Raw genomic sequence first — 21,892 nt, forward strand, 5'->3', positions numbered from 1 at the left:
GAAGGCAAAATCATAGGGTCTGTGGGTACCTTTGCCCTGTGTTAACCATTTAAGGGAGAAAAAGCCTAACAGCCTGTATCTTTGCTAAGAGGCATCTCCTCCTTTTCTGTGTTTAAACAAACTTTGGCTGGATTCTGCATCATTCATAAAGAATTTACCAAAATTGGTTTGATTCAGAGTTGGCAATATATAAACTTCACTTTGAAATTCTCCCTCTTTCTGTTTGTCTCTCAGTTGAGTCACAAAATGAATTTAAATTCAGAAGGAAACCCTTAAAATATTCTTTTCATTGATAACCTAATATGGCAATGGGAGAGATTTTTTTTAAAACCATTCAAAACCTAACAAGTCTAATATGCACACCACTATTTATTTTAACCTGTCATTTTGAACTGCATACTGTCCTCCTTTTTAACTACAAAGCATTGAACTCTACCTTGAATTTATATAAAATTTATTCTATGCACTGTAGTTGTATTCCTTTTTATCTCCCATAATTCTGGAAAGTTAATTTAATTATTTCCATTATATAGAAGATAAAACTGGGACTCAAGTTAACTACCTTATCCAAAGTCACACAGCTTATAAATTCCTGAACTGACTTTTATAGAACCATGTCTTCTGGTGTTCTTTTCTACACATTTTTCCTCTTCTGTGCATAAAAAAAGATTAGAACCCACCAAATGAATAACTACTTTCTCAGTGTTTTGCTCCTTAGACTCAAAACGTTTCTCAAACTAATTGTCCTATCATCTTTTCTAGGTTTTCCAGAAGGAACTGGGAAAACGAACAGGAACTGTTCAGGTCTTGAAGCGGTCAGGCAGAGAACTGATTGAGAATAGTCGAGACGACACCACTTGGGTAAAAGGACAGCTCCAAGAACTTAGCACTCGCTGGGACACTGTCTGTAAACTGTCTGTTTCCAAGCAAAGCCGACTTGAGCAGGCTTTAAAACAGGTAAGAGACATTTGTTGGGCCAACCACAAGACAGAGAATCTAAACAGATTGTTTTTTTGTTTTTTTTTTTTTTTTTTGGTACCGGGTATTGAACTCAAAGCACTCAACCACTGAGCCCCACATCCCCAGCCCTATTTTGTATTTTATTTAGAGACAAGATCTCACTGAGTTGCTTATTAGCACCTTGCTTTGCTGAGGCTGGCTTTAAACTCGTGATCCTCCTGCCTAAGCCTCCCAAGCCACTGGGATCACAGGTGGGTACCACTGTGCCCAACTCTGAACAGATCCTCTTTAGTTTCCTTTATAGAATCATTCCAGCCAGTCTCAAAATGAACATAAAAAAATTAGTATTCTGAACATTCTACAAGACTTTAACACTCATTTGTATTAAAGAAATAACAAATTCAGCTGGTTTTCAAGATCTACAAATGAAAGATAACCTTTGTGGAGGCTGATGGGGATAAAAGTGCCTATGTTATCCTAAAGAATTGAGTCCCTGACCTTTCCCTTGGCATGCCCAGTGACCAGGAGCTTGGCTGCAAAAAGCGTTCCAATCTTTTGTGCTTGTTATTTTAGGCAGAGGAGTTTCGGGACACAGTCCACATGCTGTTGGAGTGGCTTTCTGAAGCAGAGCAAACTCTTCGCTTTCGAGGGGCTCTTCCTGATGACACAGAGGCCCTGCAATCACTCATTGACACTCATAAGGTAATCCAGCCCTCAGGTTCTGTGACTTGTGCTGTCCACCCAGTGAGGGCTGCCCCACCACTTAGAAAACAGCATTTGCTTGCATATATCATCCATTATGTGAGAAAAAACAAAATTGGAATAGTTCAGCTCATCGGTTTAGTAGGAAGGAAAGAGAAGTAACTGTTCATTTTTACAAGAGTGATTCATGTTGGTTATAAACAAAACACAATAGTATTATATAAAGAAAATGTGAACTGTTCCTCTTTTTCCCTGCATGCTCCTTTTCTTAACTATTATGTTACTAGCTATGGGTCCTAGTCTAATCCCCCAGAACTGCTTACCAAGCTATAGAGTAATTCAGTGTCTGGGGCCTCAGTCTGCTCTAATGAGGTGGGAAGTGTTTCCTTTTTTAATTTTCATGTTACCTACCCCAAGATTTTAATCTTGGTTTTCTCATTGTATTCTCTTATGAATTTTTTTTTTAATATTGTGTTTTTGAGCTGGGGTTGTGGCTCTGTGGTGGAGCACTCACCTACATGCGTGAGGCGCTGGGTTTGATCCTTAGCACCACATAAAGATAAGGTAAAGATATTGTGCCCACCTATAATTTTTTTAAAAAATTATAGTGTTTTATAGCTCTTTATGTTTTTCTAAAACAAATATGTTCATAAATGTGGAAATGAATGAAAGTAAGATTTAAAAAGAAACTAATTCAGAATAGGAAAAAGGCCATACCACTGTGTCCTTAGGCTTTATCATCATCTCTAGCAGAGCAAGACACTTAGGGTAAAAGGAAATACCTCTCACCTTCCAACATCTTTGAGAACTAGAAAGAAAAGGCAAGACAATAGAATAATAGGCTTGAAGGTCATGAGGTAGAAACAGATTTAGTACGTACTTGGGTGTGTGATGCAGGGACAAGTGGGTGAAACCTACTAAATGAGAGACTGAATAGGTACCATAAGGGTGAAGAGGAAGGCAGCAGTCAGACCATTCTTAAAGAGTTTTGTATTCTGAATTAATAAAATTGATGGGGGCAGGGGGAGGACCAGAGACACCAATTGTTTTGGCATATGCCTGTAATCCCAACAGCTCAGGAGGCTAAGGCAGGAGAATTGCAAAATCAAGGCCAGCCTCAGCAACTTAGCAAGACCCTATCTCAAAACGAAAAATAAAAAGGGCTGGAAATGTGGCTCAGTGGTAGAGCTCCCCTGGGTTCAATTCTTCATACCATTAAAAAAAAAAAAAAAAAAAGCTAGACATACCTATATACAGGTTTTTAGAGACCTGTTAAAACATCAGGGAAAAAAATAGAAATTTCTTTCACTTCTCAATATTAATTAATCGTAGATACATTTAAGTTCTTATTTTTCAATCTTGTTTAGGAATTCATGAAGAAAGTGGAAGAAAAGCGAGTTGATGTTAATGCAACGGTAGCCATGGGAGAAGTCATCCTGGCTGTCTGCCATCCCGATTGCATTACCACCATCAAACATTGGATCACTATCATCCGAGCTCGCTTTGAGGAGGTGAGTCACTGTGCACCCAAGAAAATGGAATGATAGTGATAACATACTGTGGAGCTTTGTTTTCTTTTTCCCTCAGGTAAGTAATCTTTCACTCAGTGTGAATATCTCAACAAAAATTAACTTTTTAGTAAAGACTTCTTGGCAATGTGCAGCAGTCTGGAAGAATAGTGCTGATGTAATAATGTACTTGTTAGTGCCTTCTGATGGACACGGTGTATGTTACTCCCTCTTTGCTGAGAAGTCCTGTGTTTAATATCATGTATTAGGTCTGCTTTCAGAACTGCCTGCCTATCCCAGCTCTTAGCCAAGCTTTCTCACTGGGGTAAGAGAGGAATCTTGACTGGCTTGCATGGTATCTCCCCTAAAAAGTCATTTTGCAGATAAGATGAAAAGATGCTTTGAGACAAAGGGATGTGTTTGATAAAAAGAGGCTATGGTTGCCTTCTTTCTCCACAGGTCCTGACATGGGCTAAGCAGCACCAGCAGCGTCTGGAAACAGCACTGTCAGAACTGGTAGCTAATGCTGAGCTCCTAGAAGAACTACTGGCATGGATCCAGTGGGCTGAAACCACCCTTATACAGCGAGATCAGGAGCCAGTCCCTCAGAACATCGACCGAGTTAAATCCCTTATTGCTGAGCATCAGGTATCTTAACTTTACTGGCGTTTTCTGTGTAGTTTTGGAGCCCATATCCTTTGCCCTGTGTAGTCATTTTTTAATTGCTGCTTCACATGTTACCGCAAATTTAGCAGCTTAAAACAACAGTCTTACCTCACAGTTTCTGTGGATTGGGACTCCAAGCTTGTGTTAGCTGAGTCATCTTTTTGGGGGTCTCATCTGAAATCAAGGTGTCAGCCAATACTACAGTTCTCATCTGGAGTATGGGATCCTTTTCCAGGCTCATTCACTTCCTTGCAGTTGTAGAACTGAGGTCTCCATCTTCTTGCTGGCTTTCAGCTCCTAGAGGCTGCCTTCAGTGTGTTTTCAAAGCCAGCAGGAGAAACTTTATTATGTAATGAAATAAAATGATAACTGTTCCATCATTATCTCAGGCATTGCCCACACTCACGGGAAGGGAATTACACAGGGCATATATACCAGCAGTAGGATCCTTGGGGGCCAGCTTAGAAGTCTGGCCTTCATTATAGCCGAGGACTCACTGGCCTATCCCTATTATACCTGGGTTTGGAAAGAGCTTTTGCCAGAACCCAGAGAGGAGGGGCTAACACGTAAGAAACCAAAAGAAGGAAAGCTCAGTTGAGCTTTGTTCCTAATATATCCTTAGGCAAATAAGGCTTATATCTGAGGTAATTTAGACTGAATGCAAGCATGGTTCTTGCTTAGTTGAACTTTTTCTTAGTCAACATGATCTTTTTAGTTAATGTGAAAAACTACCCTAGCAAGTAGGAACTCCCTATACTTCCTATGAAGTTAACCTTCCTCACTTCCCCTGCTGACTTTAAGGTCATCCTCCTAGATAAGGTCAGTCTCACTCCCCTGGGTCTTTAAGCTCTGCCTTTCTGTTTACTCTTACTCCACAGCCTCTAGACATGACCCCATTGTGCTTCCACCATTGTTACCTGTTTTGTTCTCCAACCAAGCTTCTTCCCTACCTCTTTCCTTGGTTTCCATTCACTCCACTGGCCCCTGTGGTCTGACTTCCACCCCATTAGACCACTGACACAGTTCCAGCACGTCCTACTGGCTAAGTCAAGTGGATGCTTTTCAATCCTTGTCTTATTTGATGTGTGGCATATTTGGCTCTTTCTGACCATTCCTTCTCAAGTCATCTGAACTGGTTCCTATTTGGTGTTCCTTGAGTTTTATTATTGGTGCTCTTCTCACACTGCTTGTTTTTTCTAGTCCAACAGCTTTAGACATCACATATTAAGCCAAGGACTTCTACATCTTTTTTTTCATCTTCAGCATCATTGCCTCCTGAAATACAGACATATGGTAAACTAGAGGCAGCTCTGAAACTCCATTTTTTATTTGTCTTCCTTACTTAACCCCACCCCTCCCAAACCTGCTTCCTCTTTGTTCATTCACCCAGTCCCATAGCACAGAAGCCAGTGATGGATCTGGAATTCTTTCCATTCCTCTGCTCCCTACATCTAACCTTTTACTAGGTCTTGTCTGTTCTGCTTCCAGAATATTTCTTGGCTGTCTTTCCCATTATAACTAAGGCCCTCACCATGTTTTGCCTCAATTACTACAATGATTTCCTAACCTGTCTCCCTATTACTAGTCACTCCCTATCCCCATTACTCTTCTTTCTACATTGATTTGATTATGTCACCTGGATCAAAATCTTTCAGATGTCTTCCATTGCTCCTGGAATAAAATTCCATCCCTTAGTCTGACATAAGGCCTTTTTTTTTTTTAATATCTTTATTTTTATGTTGTGCTGAGGATCGAACCCAGTGCCTCACGCATCCAAGGCAAGTGCTCTACCACTGAGCTACAACCCCAGCCCCCATAAGGCCTTTTTTGATCTTTATCCTGCTTGCCTCTCCAGCCCCACCTCTTGCCAATCCTCTAATTGCTCCTCTGCTCAGCCAGTGAATGGAAGGGCCTATCCCTGTCTGGCTCCCTCTACTGAACTGCTTCACCCCATTCTTTGACTGATTCTTCATTCCTCAATAACTCTGCTCAGGCCCCAAACTTTAGGCAATTTCCTTGCCACCTCAGTTTGTGAGTTATTCATCCTTGTCTTCCTGAACACCTTTATGGCATTTAATGCTCTGAATTCTTGGCTTTCGTTACTTAGGTGTGAGCTACTCAAAATCAGAGACTGTGTCTTCCTCTTTGAGGTCTTTAGCCTCTGATAAAGTACCTTGCTCTGTCAAATTTTTCAAGAGAATGAGAGTTTGCAAAGTTTTCTGTTGTTGAGAGCCAGGGCGGGTCATTCTGGCATTTGCCAGAGGGAATGTTTGAAAAGTGATGCCAGTGAACCATTGAGATGATGATTTGAGTTAAGCTATATATAATTGCTGTGAAGCTGGATTGATTGTATTGTTTATTTGACCTTTACTGTTGGGCAATGGGTCGGCTCTTGCTGCCTTGGGAGCCCTTGCTGCCTTGGGAGCCCACTACTTTGGAGTTCTCACGGGTATTCCCAGAGAGTTCCCATTGGTTGGGGAAGTGCCTGAGGGATTTCCAGATGGTGTGTGGTGTGTCCGGTGAGAAGGCCGCATGGGTGGCTTTGGCAAAAAAGCGCGAATGCAGTGCCAGTAAGAGTTGAAATAAAGTAGTTGCTGTTTGAACCTCTACAAGGCTTTGTGGCGGCTCGGTTGTTCGTGTCCAGCCAGACTGCGGCATTCTGTCACTTGGGCAGTCTGCCATGGGCTTTGGCCTCTGTTAGTAAGAAGTTGTTAATAAGAAGATGCCTGTTGCCATTTTAGACCAAGAAAACACTCAACTCTTTTTCGTATTTTTTTATATTTAACAGACATTTATGGAGGAAATGACACGCAAACAGCCTGATGTGGACCGGGTTACCAAGACATACAAAAGGAAGAATATAGAGCCTAGCCATGGTCCTTTCATCGAAAAATCCCGCAGTGGTAGCAGTATGTTTCCAGCCCATTATTTGGGATGCTTCCTTTCTGTTAATTGAAGATGAGCATTTTTAAGCATCTGTCAAAAGAATTGCTTTTTGATTTTCAATACTATATTGGGTTTTAAGCAAATCTGTTTTTTTAAACTTATTTTTCTTACATAGTAGTATACAAGATGATAGAACCTGTTCATTAGCAGAGGCCTTTCCATTGTTTTTGTCCTGGTGCTGCTGTTCTCATTTGGCTTGTACTAATTTAATTGTAACATAAATCAACTCATATAGAATCCATTGCTTTTTTCATTGAGTTGATATGTCCTTGGTCCACTATGGTGAGAAAGAATTGTTTGGAAATATATGGAAAACAGTTAAGTACCTATTCGCTTAGGAAGATCTGTAGTTTTGGAGTTAGTAAGCCTGCATGTTGCCAAGTCCCATATTTCTTTTCTCCATACAGATGGGATAGCATTGTAGAGATCTTACATCTATAGCTGTTTCTGTTTTTGAACTGACAAAACCAGCTCTTCTAATCTTGTGGTTATTTTTCCTTTTAGGGAAATCCTTAAGTCAGCCTACACCTCCTCCCATGCCAATCCTCTCACAATCTGAAGCAAAAAATCCACGAATCAACCAGCTCTCTGCCCGCTGGCAGCAGGTGTGGTTGCTAGCCCTGGAGCGCCAGCGGAAGCTGAATGATGCCTTGGATAGACTAGAGGAGGTAATGCTCCACCAACTGTCCCTTATGTGATTCTGTTATTAAAACGGTCCTTCTGAGGCCTTCTATATGACCTGTGTGCCTTTACCTATTTCTTCAAAAGCAGAATCAGACAAGCCAGGCATGGTGGCACACGTCCATAATCTCATCAGCTTAGTAAGTTCCTCAACAACTTATCAAGACCCCATCTCAAAAAGGGTTGGGGGATGTAGCTCAGTGGTTAAATGTCCTTGGGTTCAATCCCCAGTGCCATAAAAAATAAAAATTAAAAAAAGAAGTAGAATTAGACCTACATTGAGCCCCAGTACTCTTTTTTCATGCTCTGAATAAGAAGACCTGTTCATGAGAAAACCACTCACACAGCAGAGGAGATTGTAGCATCCAGTTGTGGAAAGCAGTTAATTAGCTAATCCAGCGTGATTCTTGGCACCTTGCTGTGGTTCAGAACCAGGAATATAACATTGACAAGTTATCTCCAGATGTGTAGCTTAAAGAAATGACCATTATTGAGCCCTTTTATGTAGAGATATATATACTACCCAATTATGAAATAAGAATAATTTTTTAGATTTCTTGTTACTCTGTTGGTTTTCACTAGATCATGGAAAAGCAAATTGATTTTGAACTATCATTACCAATATAAAAATAGATAAGTATTGCATTTCCTAGTTTTAAAACAAACCTCTAATATCTTTTATATTTTTTTATTTGTGCATATCAAAGCAGCTATGCCCAGAAGTGAGTGTTCTGTGTTTTTTGTTGTTATTTCCCATAGGTCAGTTGAGTTTTAAGCATATTTGGTTCTTGGCGCTTTTTTCTCCCATTTCTTCCAACTTTGGAGTTTGAAAGACCAGGGGGAAAACTACTGCACTCTAAAGTCAAAATGAGTGTGAATCACTGACATAGTCCAAGTAACTGAAAATCACCCTGCCCACCACACAGGCCTCCTGTTTTCAATTAAGGCCAAACATTTAACATAAACATCAGGTGGTCAGTTTGCTCCCTCTGGTGCCATTCCAAAGAAACATGCATGGGGGCAGGTTTGGGTTTTTCCATATAGAACTCAGATTTCCTCATAGAAGTTTCAGAAAATAATGGGAAACAGGAGCCTCCTGATGTGGGTCCTGTGTGTGGTCATAGTATTTTTCAAAAAAAAAATGTAAATGAGGAATGCTGAGATCTCCCTTTGGGATAGAATCTACTCCCTACTACTAAGAGGATGGTCCTTGGAAAAATCCAAAGGAAAAGCAAGGCTGGGTTCCACCCATTCTTGTTCTTCGTGCTCTGTATTTTCTGTGGTGGTTTTTCAGTTACCATTACTCCTGCTATACCCATTATACTGCAGCTCATGTAAATAATCATGGCTTTAAGTGAAGGAGCCAGATTGTGCCTTCACAAGAGACAACATGTTGATAGCATTGTTGGTGCCCCTCAGAAGGCCTGCATGGCTTCACTAAATATGTGAGAACTTTGGTATGCTCTGGGAAGCTTTGAGGGCTATAAGTAAAAGGTCTTATTGACACCTCTGATTTCTGTCTAGTTGAAGGAATTTGCCAACTTTGACTTTGATGTTTGGAGGAAAAAGTATATGCGTTGGATGAATCACAAAAAGTCTCGGGTAATGGACTTCTTCCGACGCATTGACAAAGACCAGGATGGGAAGATAACACGTCAGGAGTTTATCGATGGCATTTTAGCATCCAGTGAGTCCATTTGTAATTCCAAATACATTTCACATCTGGATTCCTTGCACTTACTGTTAGAAGTTGTAATGTTCAGTCTCTCTGAAGTGAAAGTGTAATATTGGGGAAGAAGTAATGTAACTACCTGCTCAAGTCATCTACACACCTGTAATCCCAGTGGCTTGGGAGACTGAGGCAGAAGGATTGCAAGTTCAAAGCCAGTCTCAGCCAAAGTGAGGTGCTAAGCAACTCATTGAGACCCTGTCTCTAAATACAATACAAAATAAGGCTGGGGATGTGGCTTAGTGGTTGAGTGCATCTGAGTTCAATGCCTGGTAGATAGACCCCAATATCTTTATTTATTTTTATGTGGTGCTGAGGATTAAACCCAGTACCTCATGTGTGTGAGGCAAGTGCTCTTCACTGAGCTACAACCCTAGCCCTCATCTGTTGTTTTGATGGAGAGAAAAATCTCATTTCACTGGAAATATATGTACATGTATGTGTGTGTGTGTGTGTGTGTGTGTTTGATACCTTGGGAAGACAAAAACATTTGAGGTATAACTAAGAAACTAACTTTTGTGAATTATGAGGTTCTGAATAAGATATTTTTTAAAACTTTGAAGTTTCTTCATAAGTCAAGCATGATGGCACCCACCTGTAAACCCAGAAATTTAGGAGGCTGAGACAGGAGGATCTCAAGTTGGAGTACAGACTGGGAAACAGAGAGACACACTGTCTCAAATTTTTAAAAAATAAAAAGGATTGGGGACATAGCTCCATGTTAGATTTCCCCTGGGTCCACTGGCAGTTTCACACACACAAAAAAAGGACTGGGGATATAGCTCAGTTGGTAGAGTGCTTGCCTTGCATGCACTAGGCCCTGGGTTCAATCCCTATACCACCACCAAAAAAAAAAAAAAAAGAATATTTTTCACAAATGCAGTTTTTTATCTCTCTATAATAGCTTACAACATGTTAGCAGAAGACATAGTTGAGGCATAAAGCACTGAAGTATCTTGCCAAGATCACAAAGCACTTCTTAAGCTGTATAACTCCAAGTAAGGAAGTCAGGGAAGGCCTGTCTATGCAGGTACTATTTGAGGTGAGATCTCAATGATGAGAAGGATCCAACCATATTAAGGTTTGTGGGAGGAGTTAGGGAAGAGATAACAGTAGGCACAGAGCACTGAAATGGGAATGAATGTGGCACATTCTAGTAATAGAAAGGTTAACATAGCTGGTGTGTTACAACCTAAGAGGAAAGGGGTGGAGTTGGAAGGATAGGCAGCAGTTAATGTAGGTCCTTGTGGGCCATAGTGAAGAGTTCAAATGTCACTCCAAAGGTAGCAGGATAATGGGGAGCCATCAGGTTTTTGGCTGAGAAACAATATAATCTAATTTATGTTTTGATAAATCACTCTGACCACTATGAATGTTCACACTTCCCTGTGGAAAGCGGTTTATTAAGAATGAAATCAATAATCTAAGTGTAGAAAAAAACTTCCTCTATTAATTCAAAATTGTCTCTATTCTGAGATAGTGACTCATCTAAAAACCAGTAGTAGTGGAGTGGATAATTCTTATGTGGTAGGTCTGAGTAATTGTAATATTTTATGCCTTTTGTTATATCTGAAATATTACTTTAGTATTTTAATTCTGTAGGAAGTGAGGAAGTCTATACACAGAAATTCTAAAGTCTTAACTAGTAGCCTCTAATGCTATATTTTTAAAAAATATTTTTATTGTTGTTGATAGACCTTTATTTTACTTATTTATTTATATGTGATGCTGAGAATCAAACCCAGTGCCTCTCACATGCTAGGCAAGCACTCTATCACTGAGCCACAACCCCAGCCCCTAGAAAGTAAATTTTTGAGTGATTTTTTTTTTTTTATCTTTATAAAAGTGGGGTGGGTTTAATCTTTATATATTTTTTTCTTTCAAATACTTATATAACTGCCAACCAACCAAGTAAGGCCTCTCAATGTTTCACACTATGATTCCTTTTTTTCAGAGTTCCCTACCACCAAGTTAGAAATGACTGCTGTGGCCGACATTTTTGACCGGGATGGGGATGGCTATATTGACTACTATGAATTTGTGGCTGCTCTTCATCCCAACAAGGATGCTTATCGACCAACAACTGATGCAGATAAAATTGAAGATGAGGTATGGGAAATGACTATCTTTTGAGTGTATTTTTAACCATAAATTTATACTATCTTGGATTTGGTTGGGTACAGTTACCATATCAGTCTTTTTATTTATTTATTTTTTTATTTATTCTTAAGTTTTAGGTGGACACAATATCTTTATTTTACATTTATGTGGTGCTGAGGATTGAACCCAGTGCCTCTTGCATGTTAGGCAAGCACTCTACCACTGAGCCACAACCCCAGCCATGATCATTTGATTTTGATGCATGCATATTAGCACTTACCTCTAAAGGAATTCTGAAGCAGGATGAAGAACATGTTGTATAGTTACTTGGGAAATTCTTTCTAGCCTTTCTTTCTCAATGTCTCTATTACCTCATTGAGTAACGCAGTTTGGATTAATTTGGATTAGAAGATAATACGTAAGTCAAAGTCCTGAAATGCCTAAAAAACAATTAATGATGGCTTCTCTGTTTATATGTTAAAAAGGGGGGTCTTTATTTCTCTGACTAGGAAGTCTTGTTTTATCCATCACGATTTATTTTTGTTATTGTTCACAACCAATAGGTCACAAGACAAGTGGCACAGTGCAAGTGTGCAAAGAGGTTTCAGGTGGAACAGATCGGAGAGAATAAATACCGGGTAAGGAAGAGAAGAGCCAGTCCTCTGTGGTGGTTGTTTCCTCATATGTGGCCCTTATAGGTGAAAGAACCTGACACACAACAGACTGGGTTGTCCCATCTTCTGGTGCCCATGGCCTTGAGATGTAGTCATTCTTTGGCCTCATCTCTAGAGGTCAAATGTCAGGTATCCTGTTGAGCTTACCAGATTTAGGTTGACAGTAGCTTGTATTTGATAAGATAGTGATCATTTAAGAGTCTTCATCACACTGCTAACCAAAGTCTTTAAGCAGGGATGAAGATACCTTTGGAAACCATACCTGCTGATTGATTATTCACTCCAAAAAGGCAGTTATCTTGAGCCTGAGCATCTCCCAGGCCCTCAGAAGACTGGGGGAACCATGTCAAGGCCCCAAACAGATGCTGTGCCTGTTCTGAGCTGGGCTACAGATGGGGCCTGGGCACTCTGGGGAGGTTAGATGTGGCCATAACAGTGAGTTGTACTTGTATTTTAGCTTCTTTGGGACCAGGGTCAAGGACATAAAAGGAATTCAAAATAGGGCTCCTAAAATATATTCAGCAGTTTGTTGGAATTCCCGCCATCCTAAGAAAAATATATGTTTGGCAAAGAGGATGTAGATGATTGTGCTTGGCTGAAAAAAAAACAAAAAAACAGGAAAATCTAGGTTTCATTAGTGCCTCAAAAATAACCTCAAACTACACCAAATCTACACCAGGCTGCTATTAGCTGAGGGCTTTGGGTGACTCTGCCTTGAATCCTACTCAGGACATTAGTTAGAGCTCCAGGTAATCCTATGCTTGCTTGTTAGGTTTTGTTTTCTTGTTTTTTAATAACCTCGGAGAGAAATGAGTTAATGAGCAACAGAGTGAAAGGTTAGAGCTTCTTAATTTGTAAAATCATGACTCTGTGGCAGGAGTTCAGTGGTAGTATAGTCAGTATATATTCAAAAGACTGGTAACATGATATGATTTCATTCTTTAGTGTTAATTTGACAAAATGTTCTCTTTTTTTCCCTCCATCCTTTATTCTTACTGTCTGTAGTTCTTCCTCGGCAATCAGGTACAGTGTGCCTTGCAATGTTCTCCTCAGTGGATATGGTCTGTGTAGCTGATGCTGCCTGTTCTTTGCTGTGGGGAGAGGACATAATCTGAAGCATGCCTGGGTCACATCTGGTTGTCTTACCAAGTGGAGAAACTGCTAACAGGGCCAGTATTATAAAGCTGTCTGAGTGGCAAAAGGATCAAAGTATACTTATTTTTGTTTTTTAAAGATGAAAAATTCTATTCAAACTTAGATTGGTTAAAGATGACACTATGTTGTACTGAGTTATAAGTAATATGACTTGGGAAATTGAGACTAGGGTATCAGTCCATTTTACTTGTAAGATGAGCCTACTCTTGTACTTCTATATTGGAAGTCACAGCTCAGTTCTTCCTGATTTTTATCAGTCTTTGGACAGCACAAGTTTTACATAATGTACACTAAGTCAAAAAGTTCTAGGGGTGCTTTAGTACTCTCTGTATAAGTACTTCATTAATATTTATCATTACTTACTATTATATTTTATAATTACAAAGTTCCTGAAAATTATAGTGTAGAAATTATAATTGACTATGGCTTAAAGTTTGCCAGTTATGACCAAAAGCTAGTGATATCAAATTAGACTTATATAAAAGATTGGATGCTTTGACTCCGCTTGGTAATTCTAACCTTTCAGATCTTTTTGAGGGCTCATGGGTCCTGTGTCTTTTAATTGTCAAAGAAAGTTGCATGTTAAATCTGTCTCTCTGGTGTGAAATTCGAAACACTAAGAGTTGATTTGAGGCCCTCAGTCAATGCTCAATTCCAGGTACTGCAATAATCACTAACTACAGTAATGTTCTGGGCCAGTGGCAAGAGCGGGATAGAAATAAACTGAAGATGAGAACAGTCAAGTGGCTTTAAATAAATCCTTGCAGTAGAGCACCCAGCATGCCTGCTTCCTGGTGACATTCAGGTACTAGGGCCTCTTTGAAGGGGCACTGATGCCCTCCTCCACTGCTTTATTGACCAAAAGAGGGTCAGATGAGTCATTCTAATGTTACAGATAAAATTATAAAATTATTTTATACACAAGGTGCCTGAGGCTTCAAAGAACACATGTCACTGTCATACAGCTAATATCAGTGCAATCATTAAGAACCCACTTCCCTGTGAGAAAAGGAAACAGTGGTTACTGGCCTCCAAGACTCTGGTTCAGAGTTCTCAGCCTCTCTGACAACCCTATTCTGTAGGTTTCTATTTTTAGAGCTGTTGTAACTCTCCTACCACTTGTCACTCTAGCCTCAACTTTCCCAGCTACTCTGGTTCTTCTTGCCTTGGATCAAATTTCCTTTTCCCAGAGCTCAGCAGAAACAAGTGAGAATCTTTCTAATAGAACTTCATTGAGAAATTAAAGAGAAGCCAACCATGAGATAAATGGAGTAGTAAACTCTAGGACATAGTATTCTAAGAATAAACTTCTCCCTGGGTGCCTTCCTGTTCACTCTGGAGGACACACAAGTATATATTACTCTTTTTCCTCACCTATACCGAGAAAAGCTAGTGATATCAAATTAGACAGTGACTTGGGGGTCACTGTGCTTGATCTGGTGGAGCCTAGCTACTTCCCAGAACAAGCTTCCTACACAGCAGGGGCCAGCTGCCCTCCATGATAGGGCATTTCCTCCCTCATAGCTGCAAGGAGTGCTGCTTCTGCCCCACCATGCTGTTGCTGTAGTCACTTGTATAAAATTTTTAACTATGAAAAAATTAGCATAGGACTATTTATATTCAAAGTAAATGGCTGAGAAGGAATGGACAAGATTTTTTAGTCTCCTTGCCTATATAAATAGTGCACTGGTGTCAGAGCTGCTGAGAAACATGGAGAACTACTACCAGTTATTAATAATGAAGGAGGATGGTTATATGCCCTTCTTAAACATCATTTCTCACCTTTTCCATTTTTCTGCCTTGTTTCAAAGTTATTCTCCTTTATAACTTTGAAAATGCTGGTTGACAATTCAGTAATCCCTTTTCCACTCCCCTGAGAACATCCTCCTTGAATTAAATAACTTTAGGAATTCAGTTTCTTTAACCAAGTGTTTGATGTTTGTTTTGGAATCTCAGCATGCTTCTCTTTTGATGCCTCTTACTTTATTTTGGGCTATTTATGCAAAGGGAAACTCCAAATGGCAAGATAGAGCCAGAAAATAGGAATATTAGAACAAAAGGAAAAAATAAACACTAGAAGATCATGCTTGTTCCAAGGTCCAGAATAATTATTGAATACTAATTAGAATTATGGGCAATTAAATTTTTTATTTCTTCAACTAAATTTTAGAATAAATGCTTTCTGATCATTTTGTAGCTTGAAGAAACCCTTTCTCCTGGAGACATTGCAATTAGAGAATACTTAGGATTTACTTCAGAAAATCAGATGCAAAAAGTCTTGTTTTTCTTCCAAGCTTATAATAATGATGCTTTGCAAGGGTTTCCTTATGGCTTGACTTAGAATTTGCTGTTCTCCATTTAACTTTTAAGCACACTGTATTCAGAAGTTGACATCCACCTCCTATCTTTTAGAAAAACAAATTTGCATAACAGAATGTAGGCACTGATTTGGGCAGAATCTTTAAGAGAATCAAAAGGAGAGAACATTTATCTATCTTCCCCCTCTCCTTTTGGTGCAGGGGTGTGATCAGGAAGAGAGGACTCTATCCCAGTGGAAAGTACTTGAAGACACAGACCTGTAGCTTGATGTTTCTGCTTTCCTATTTGTTAACCCTCTTATGAAAAATGCAAAATGGAGCTTAAATTTCTCCCAAACCTATGACATTGTCATTCCATCTGAATACAGTCTGCTTTAGGGGAAAAAGTATAAATCTACTTTAAGGCATACTCATTAAATTTTCCCTTGATTCTACAGTTTGGGGATTCTCAGCAGTTGCGGCTGGTCCGTATTCTGCGCAGCACAGTGATGGTCCGGGTTGGTGGAGGATGGATGGCCTTGGATGAATTTTTAGTGAAAAATGATCCCTGCCGAGGTAAGGAAGCATCCTGAGTGGATGGTACATGTTAGGATGTTAGGTAGGGCCACACTGCTGCTCTTTTCGTGCTTTTAGAAGTGTTGGTGGGTCTTTGTTTTTTTGTTTTGTCACAGTTCTGGTCTTTGTTCATTGTTTTTTCACACTGCCTAGATAATGTCCCACCTACCACAAATTAGAACTCAAGTGCCAGGGAGAAAAGGCTAGAGAGGTCAGTGCTGTCAGGGAGAATGCAGAAATGAGAATTAATACTTTAATGGTATCATCTGAACATTTCAGTTTGGAGTGTTATTAACACCAGCCTAGCAAGGAGCCTTTTAGTTAGGTTCCTGTATCTTAGAGCCTAGATCCCTTCTATAATTCCTGTGGCTGCAACTCAGAGAGTATTGGGCTCTTCCCATGAAGGGAAGAATTGGTAAGCCCCCCTGACTAGGAAGGAGGTTAAAGGACACCTACCAACAGCACCAACACTTCTAAGACAGATGGTCACCTAAGACCATAGGGTGTCTTCCTATTAAATGTGAAAGGCTGACCCACTGGCCCAAAGGTGAAAAAAAGCTATCAAATGAGCAGCAAAGGGGAAAATGTCCAAATCCCAGTTGCTGAATCCTGCTTAGCTATATGCTTTCCTTTATCCTGTTAGCGGAGCTGCATGTGGGTGTATAAGATTTCCCCCCACTGTCTCCCAGTTTGTCTTTCGTGACTAGTTTCTGCATTTCCAGCTCTGTCTCTGTTTCTTTGTGTTTATATATTTTTTATTCTAGTTCACCATCCTGGGAGTAAAATAAAGCGCTCTGATTCCAGCTCTTCGATTTCCAGTCAGTCTCCCATAGGTTGGCTTTTACCCTTTGTCCCTCTTTCCCATGCCTTCATCCGTGGAGAATGGCTTTGCTTCTTAAACTATAATACCTCTTGGCTCTTGATATCTGCTGCTTTCATGAATGCTTGAAATAGCCAAACCATTGCTTTTCCAACTATTCTACATTGACAGGGCATGAAACACTGATTGAGACAGTATCCATGGAGTTGGTTCTGTTTTCTACTTACTTAACAAATGCTTCTATACCCTTATGTGCTACACACTTTATTACAAATAACAGATTTATGCCTCTTAACCACCCTATGAGGTATTGATACTGTTATCTCCATTTTACAGAATAGGAAATTAAGGCATAGAAAACTTAAATAACTTGCTCAAAGACAGGCAGCCAATAAATGGCAGAAGCAAGATTCAAATCCAAGTCAGTGTGACTGTGACCACCATGCTGTGTGTCTCAGAAGCTCACATACCTGCTTGTTATGTGTATTATGTTGATCCAGCCTGCATAATTAAATTATTAAGGTTTATTGACATAGCAGAAATGTTTACAGTACAGTTATATAACTTCTTTGGAAGTGGTTTATAGTCATATTCTGAAGCAGTTAGGACAGAACTAAAACATACAGTTCTTGAATGAATTCAGATATGCCCATAAATTTGTCCTCTTACTTTAACTCATTCTTCATTTACTCTAATAAAAACGAAACACTAAAAATCTCCATTATAAGTTTGGTTTTTTTGTATGTTTGTTTTTTACACAATATCTTTTATTTTGTTTATTTTTATTTCTATGTGGTACTGAGGATTGAACCAAGTGCCTCACACATGCGAGGCAAGTGTTCTACCGCTGAGCCACAACCCCAGCCCCCATTATAAGGGTTTTTTTTTTTAAGTTAATTGTGAAAACACCTTTTCTAATAAAAACTTCTGAAAGAATATAGTCAGTTTGAGAATTTAACTTTAACCCAGTAAGACATTATCATGTTCCAAATTTATTAATAAAGGTTTTTATTTTCCTGTCATGTATGATTGGACTAAACAAAAATACTGCATGTGGCATTGTGGAATCCTCGGTTGCCTGTTTATTTGTTGCCTGCTCTATTGACAATAACATTATGCTGCTAGCCAAGAAGAATACTGCTTGCTTTATTCTTATCTAAAAATTGGAACCCCAAGGAAATTTGGGAAGGCCATCTAGTAGCTATTTTCTATGAACCATGATAGCCTTTTTCAGCAGCACTTGGAACAAACAAGGTAAGGCTTTCCCAACTCTCTCCAAGAGTGTCCTCCTAGAATTCATTATCACCTCCATTCTTTAGCTATGGAGTAAAGAATTCTCCAGCACTTTTAAATATCTGAACTCTATTAGTAAGGGACAGGATGAGTTATTTCTAGTCAGTTAAAAGATTGTTAGGGGGCTGGGGATGTGACTTAATGGTAAAGTGCTTGCCTGGCATTCATGAGGCCCTGGGTTCAATCCCCAACATCCCACCACCAACAACGAAAAAAAATAACTGGAGTGGATGGCAGTGGGTTGGAAGAGCATGAATAAGAAAAAGAGAAGTTCCTTGAAACTAGGGTTCTATAGGACTAACATGGCTTCTAGAAACACTGCTTGTGGTAGAGTTTATGTTCATTTCTGGTATATTTCCTTGGGCCTCTGGACTATATAGAACATTATACTGAGGATGGTATAAAATTGTACCAAGGTTCTTGATGCCAGTGTACACTATTATCATTTGTTACTTCCTTTTACATAGCTGTTGAGAATGATGGAAGATCTTCAACTTATTGCTTTAGCCAAATGTAAAATGTAAAGATATTCCACTAGGTAGATTTGCCAGTTACACAATTTCCTGGTAATGCCACAGTCAGAAGTTTTAATTTTAGTCTTCATCCATGGCAGAGGAAATCATAATGCTTTGGATAATAGTAAAAGTGACCTGCTGCCTCAAAAATGGGTATTCCTGTACCTAGGCTACTATGTATGTTTTTAAGCATCAAACATAGTCTCCCAAATAAAGATTTAGAAATTTTCATTTATGGAAATTTAAAAGGCACATTTTGGCTTAGAATTGATTTTTAATTTCCATAAAATACACATAAGATTTACTGTCTTAATAGCTCTTAAATGTACAGTTAAGTATATTCACACTATACCACATGTCCATGAATCTGTCTTCATCTTGTAGAACCAAAATCCTACACCTATTAAACAGTAGCTTATAACTGAATATTTACTAACAGGCCTGTTCCAATGTCAGTTGCCCTTAGAAAATGATGGTCTCCTTGACAGTTGAAGAGTTAAACCTGACGTGGTTTCATTGTGCCTCCCCCATGGCAGCCTCTGTCTGACTTGGTCACAAGAGAGTTCAGCCTCGGATTCTGTGCTAGGATTCAACAGGTTTTCAAACCACAAAATGCAGTGTTAACTCTGCTGGTGATGACTCTGGATGATCTCCACTCCTGTAGACCTTTCTTATGGAGAACTGTTCTCTCTGCTCTTTTTTTTTTTTTTTTTTTTTTTTTGACAGCAGAATGCATTATCTCTCTGCTCTTTTAAGTTGCTATTTGTTTTTGTATTCTAACTATAGTAGGTCTGGCAAGCCTGAATATAATCTCGTGGTTTCAGTAATGAAAACTCATAGATTTGCATTGTGGCTCGAGAGCCAGTCACAGAGTTAGAGAGCAAATTTCACTGGGGCATCTTTGTGCTTCTGTTCTTCATCCCTGAAGAAGGAAGGAGCACTTTTTAACAGAATACCTCATGAAAGTCGTGAGATTCATCTCTTAAAAAGGTTGGGTCTACCCATTTTCAGAGGAATAGAGACTATTGGATTTCACAGATACTTGTTAAACCCCTAAACATGAGGTTGGGATCCAGAGGTCAATTAAAATGACAGTCCCTGCCTCAAGAAGCTCACAGCCCAGTGCAGGAGCACAGGTGAATAAAGAAATGCCCTTCAGTTGATACAGTGAGTAAGTTGGGTGAGCGAGGCAGGGGAGATGGGTCTGCTCACACAGGTAGAGAGGGTGTCAGGACAAGGAGGTGTTGCTTCAGCTGCATCAGAGAGGTGACACTGGACAGACAGAGGGCCCCTGGCCATTCACAATCCAGGAAGCCACAGGTTCAGGTGTATAGGAGTGTCAACAGCGGGATAGAAAGGGAACCACAATTAATCCCATGTGACCGTGGAAAGGTGTGCAAGGCTGATGGCCAGATAAGATTGTGCAAAGTGGCTGGCAGCTGGGACCCGTTGGTGGAAGGAAGCCAGGCCACCACATATTTATGGGCACTTGGTCACATAATGCTTGCCTGGTTCCCAGTCCTTGGAAAATAAAAAAAAATCATGGTCAGTTGCTTTTGAAAGATGCTGAGGTAAAGCTAAACATGCTTCTTTTACTGCAGGACTCTCAGAGCTGGCCAAGTGCTAGCCTCATCAGGGCTCTCCCAAGGGGGACATGAAGAGGACAGTGTTTACCAAACCCCTCTCGGAGGAACCGCTCAGAAACTTCAGTGTGGGAAATTCTACTCTAAGCAATCTACACAAACAGATTTTTATCTAGAAATGCATTCTGGGGGATGAATGAGGGCAGGTGGGTCATGAGCGTGGCAACAAGGAGACTGGTTGGAAGCTGTTGCAGTCACCAGGGTGGAGGGGATGCTTCCTGAACCACACCAGTGTTTGGGGGGTGGGCATGGAAAGGCTCCAGGGACTCAAGAGGTGTTAGAAGGTAGACTCATGATTGAACTGCCATCAGGAGGTCAGTGCCTCCGTGCACTCCCTGGTTTCTGGCTATGTCTGCTTGGTCTTTGCCTATAACTTCTGACATCAGGAAGGACTATGCTGAGAATGTACATGGGAATTGGGCATGACACGGGTGGCACTGAGTTCTCAGAGGAACAAGTTTGTTACCAGGTGGAAAGTCCAAGAGGGAGAACGGGACTGTGGACAGACCTGGAATGAACTAAGGAATGAACAGGGAGGAAGGAGAAGCAGCAGAGCAGGTGTCCTTGAGGCCGGGGCGGGGCAATGACACTAAGGATTGAACCCAGGACCTTATTTGTGCTACTCAAGCACTCTACACTGAGTTGCATCCCAGCCAGAGGAGAGTGTTTCAGAAAGAAGAGAGCAGGTAATTCCCCACACTCCCAACACATTAAACATTAAAAGCTAAGATGTGATGCTTTTACCTATCAAACTGTCAGACTTTCACCTGCACACACATAACTTAACAGACAATTGACCAGGCTGAAGTAAATTGGATATACTATGTATTTGGGGGGGGGGGGCATGTACTTTGGTGTAATATTTTGGAGATTATCAGTCTTGATCATGGTTAACACATCAGTTAACATGTTTTTTATAAATCCACTTGCAGAAATTTATCCTAAGGAAACATCAAGATGTGTGCAAAAGTTTTCTAAGAGGTCTAGACAATTGAGTTAGTCAGATTTTTGTCACATGGCCAAAATATCTGACAAAACCAGTTTAAAGGAGGAAATGTTTATTTGAGCTCACAGTTTCAGAGGTCTCAATCCATAGTCCGCTGGCTCCATTGCTCTGGCCTAAGGCCGTGGAGCTGTTCACCTCATAGTAGCCAGGAATCAGAGAGGAGCCTGAAGACATAATCCCTATGGACAAGTCCCCATGCCCCACCTGCCTACAGTTACACCCAGTTAGTCTTTTTACATTATTAACACATCAAATGGATTAATGATCTGATTGGGTTACAGCTCTCATAATCATTTCACTTCCTGCATTAACAGGAGGTTTTGGGGGAACACTTCACATCCAGACCATAACAAAAATACAGGAATATTCCTGATATTTTTATATTAAGATATATTTACATATACACACAGACAGTTATGCAAAAAAAAATAGTCACACCAACATTTTTTTACTACTTTATCAGTAATATTTTATTTTTAGTTGTAGATGGACACAGTAGCTTTTTTTTTTTTTTTTTTAATGTGCTGAGGATCAAACCCAGTGCTTCAGGCATGCAAGGAAAGCACCCTACCACTGAGCCACAACCACAGCCCTCATACCAACATTTTAATAGTGCTGTCC

At 40.0% G+C, this 21,892-nt stretch overlaps 1 protein-coding gene and 1 non-coding gene across 3 annotated transcripts in view; one reads left to right on the plus strand and one right to left on the minus strand.

Moving 5' to 3' along the window:
- Macf1 (microtubule actin crosslinking factor 1) overlaps positions 1-21,892 on the plus strand; it is a 327,009-nt gene that overhangs the window by 296,295 nt on the left and 8,822 nt on the right. Inside the window, exons 86-97 of one of the 2 annotated variants that reach the window (XM_077791438.1) lie at positions 763-957; positions 1,534-1,662; positions 3,030-3,173; positions 3,630-3,818; positions 6,625-6,745; positions 7,287-7,450; positions 8,988-9,150; positions 11,147-11,301; positions 11,856-11,930; positions 12,972-12,989; positions 15,877-15,994; positions 16,759-16,827. In XM_077791438.1, coding sequence (XP_077647564.1) covers positions 763-957; positions 1,534-1,662; positions 3,030-3,173; positions 3,630-3,818; positions 6,625-6,745; positions 7,287-7,450; positions 8,988-9,150; positions 11,147-11,301; positions 11,856-11,930; positions 12,972-12,989; positions 15,877-15,994; positions 16,759-16,827 — 1,540 coding nt within the window. The remainder of the gene's footprint in view (positions 1-762; positions 958-1,533; positions 1,663-3,029; positions 3,174-3,629; positions 3,819-6,624; positions 6,746-7,286; positions 7,451-8,987; positions 9,151-11,146; positions 11,302-11,855; positions 11,931-12,971; positions 12,990-15,876; positions 15,995-16,758; positions 16,828-21,892) is intronic. The other variant, XM_077791439.1, reaches the window with a different exon arrangement.
- Positions 11,458-11,530, minus strand: Trnav-aac (transfer RNA valine (anticodon AAC)). The gene has a single exon. It is a non-coding gene; the product is annotated as a tRNA-Val (tRNA).

The sequence above is a fragment of the Urocitellus parryii genome, chromosome 11 (assembly GCF_045843805.1).
Source record: "Urocitellus parryii isolate mUroPar1 chromosome 11, mUroPar1.hap1, whole genome shotgun sequence".
In the NCBI taxonomy this organism is placed as follows: Eukaryota; Metazoa; Chordata; class Mammalia; order Rodentia; family Sciuridae; genus Urocitellus; species Urocitellus parryii.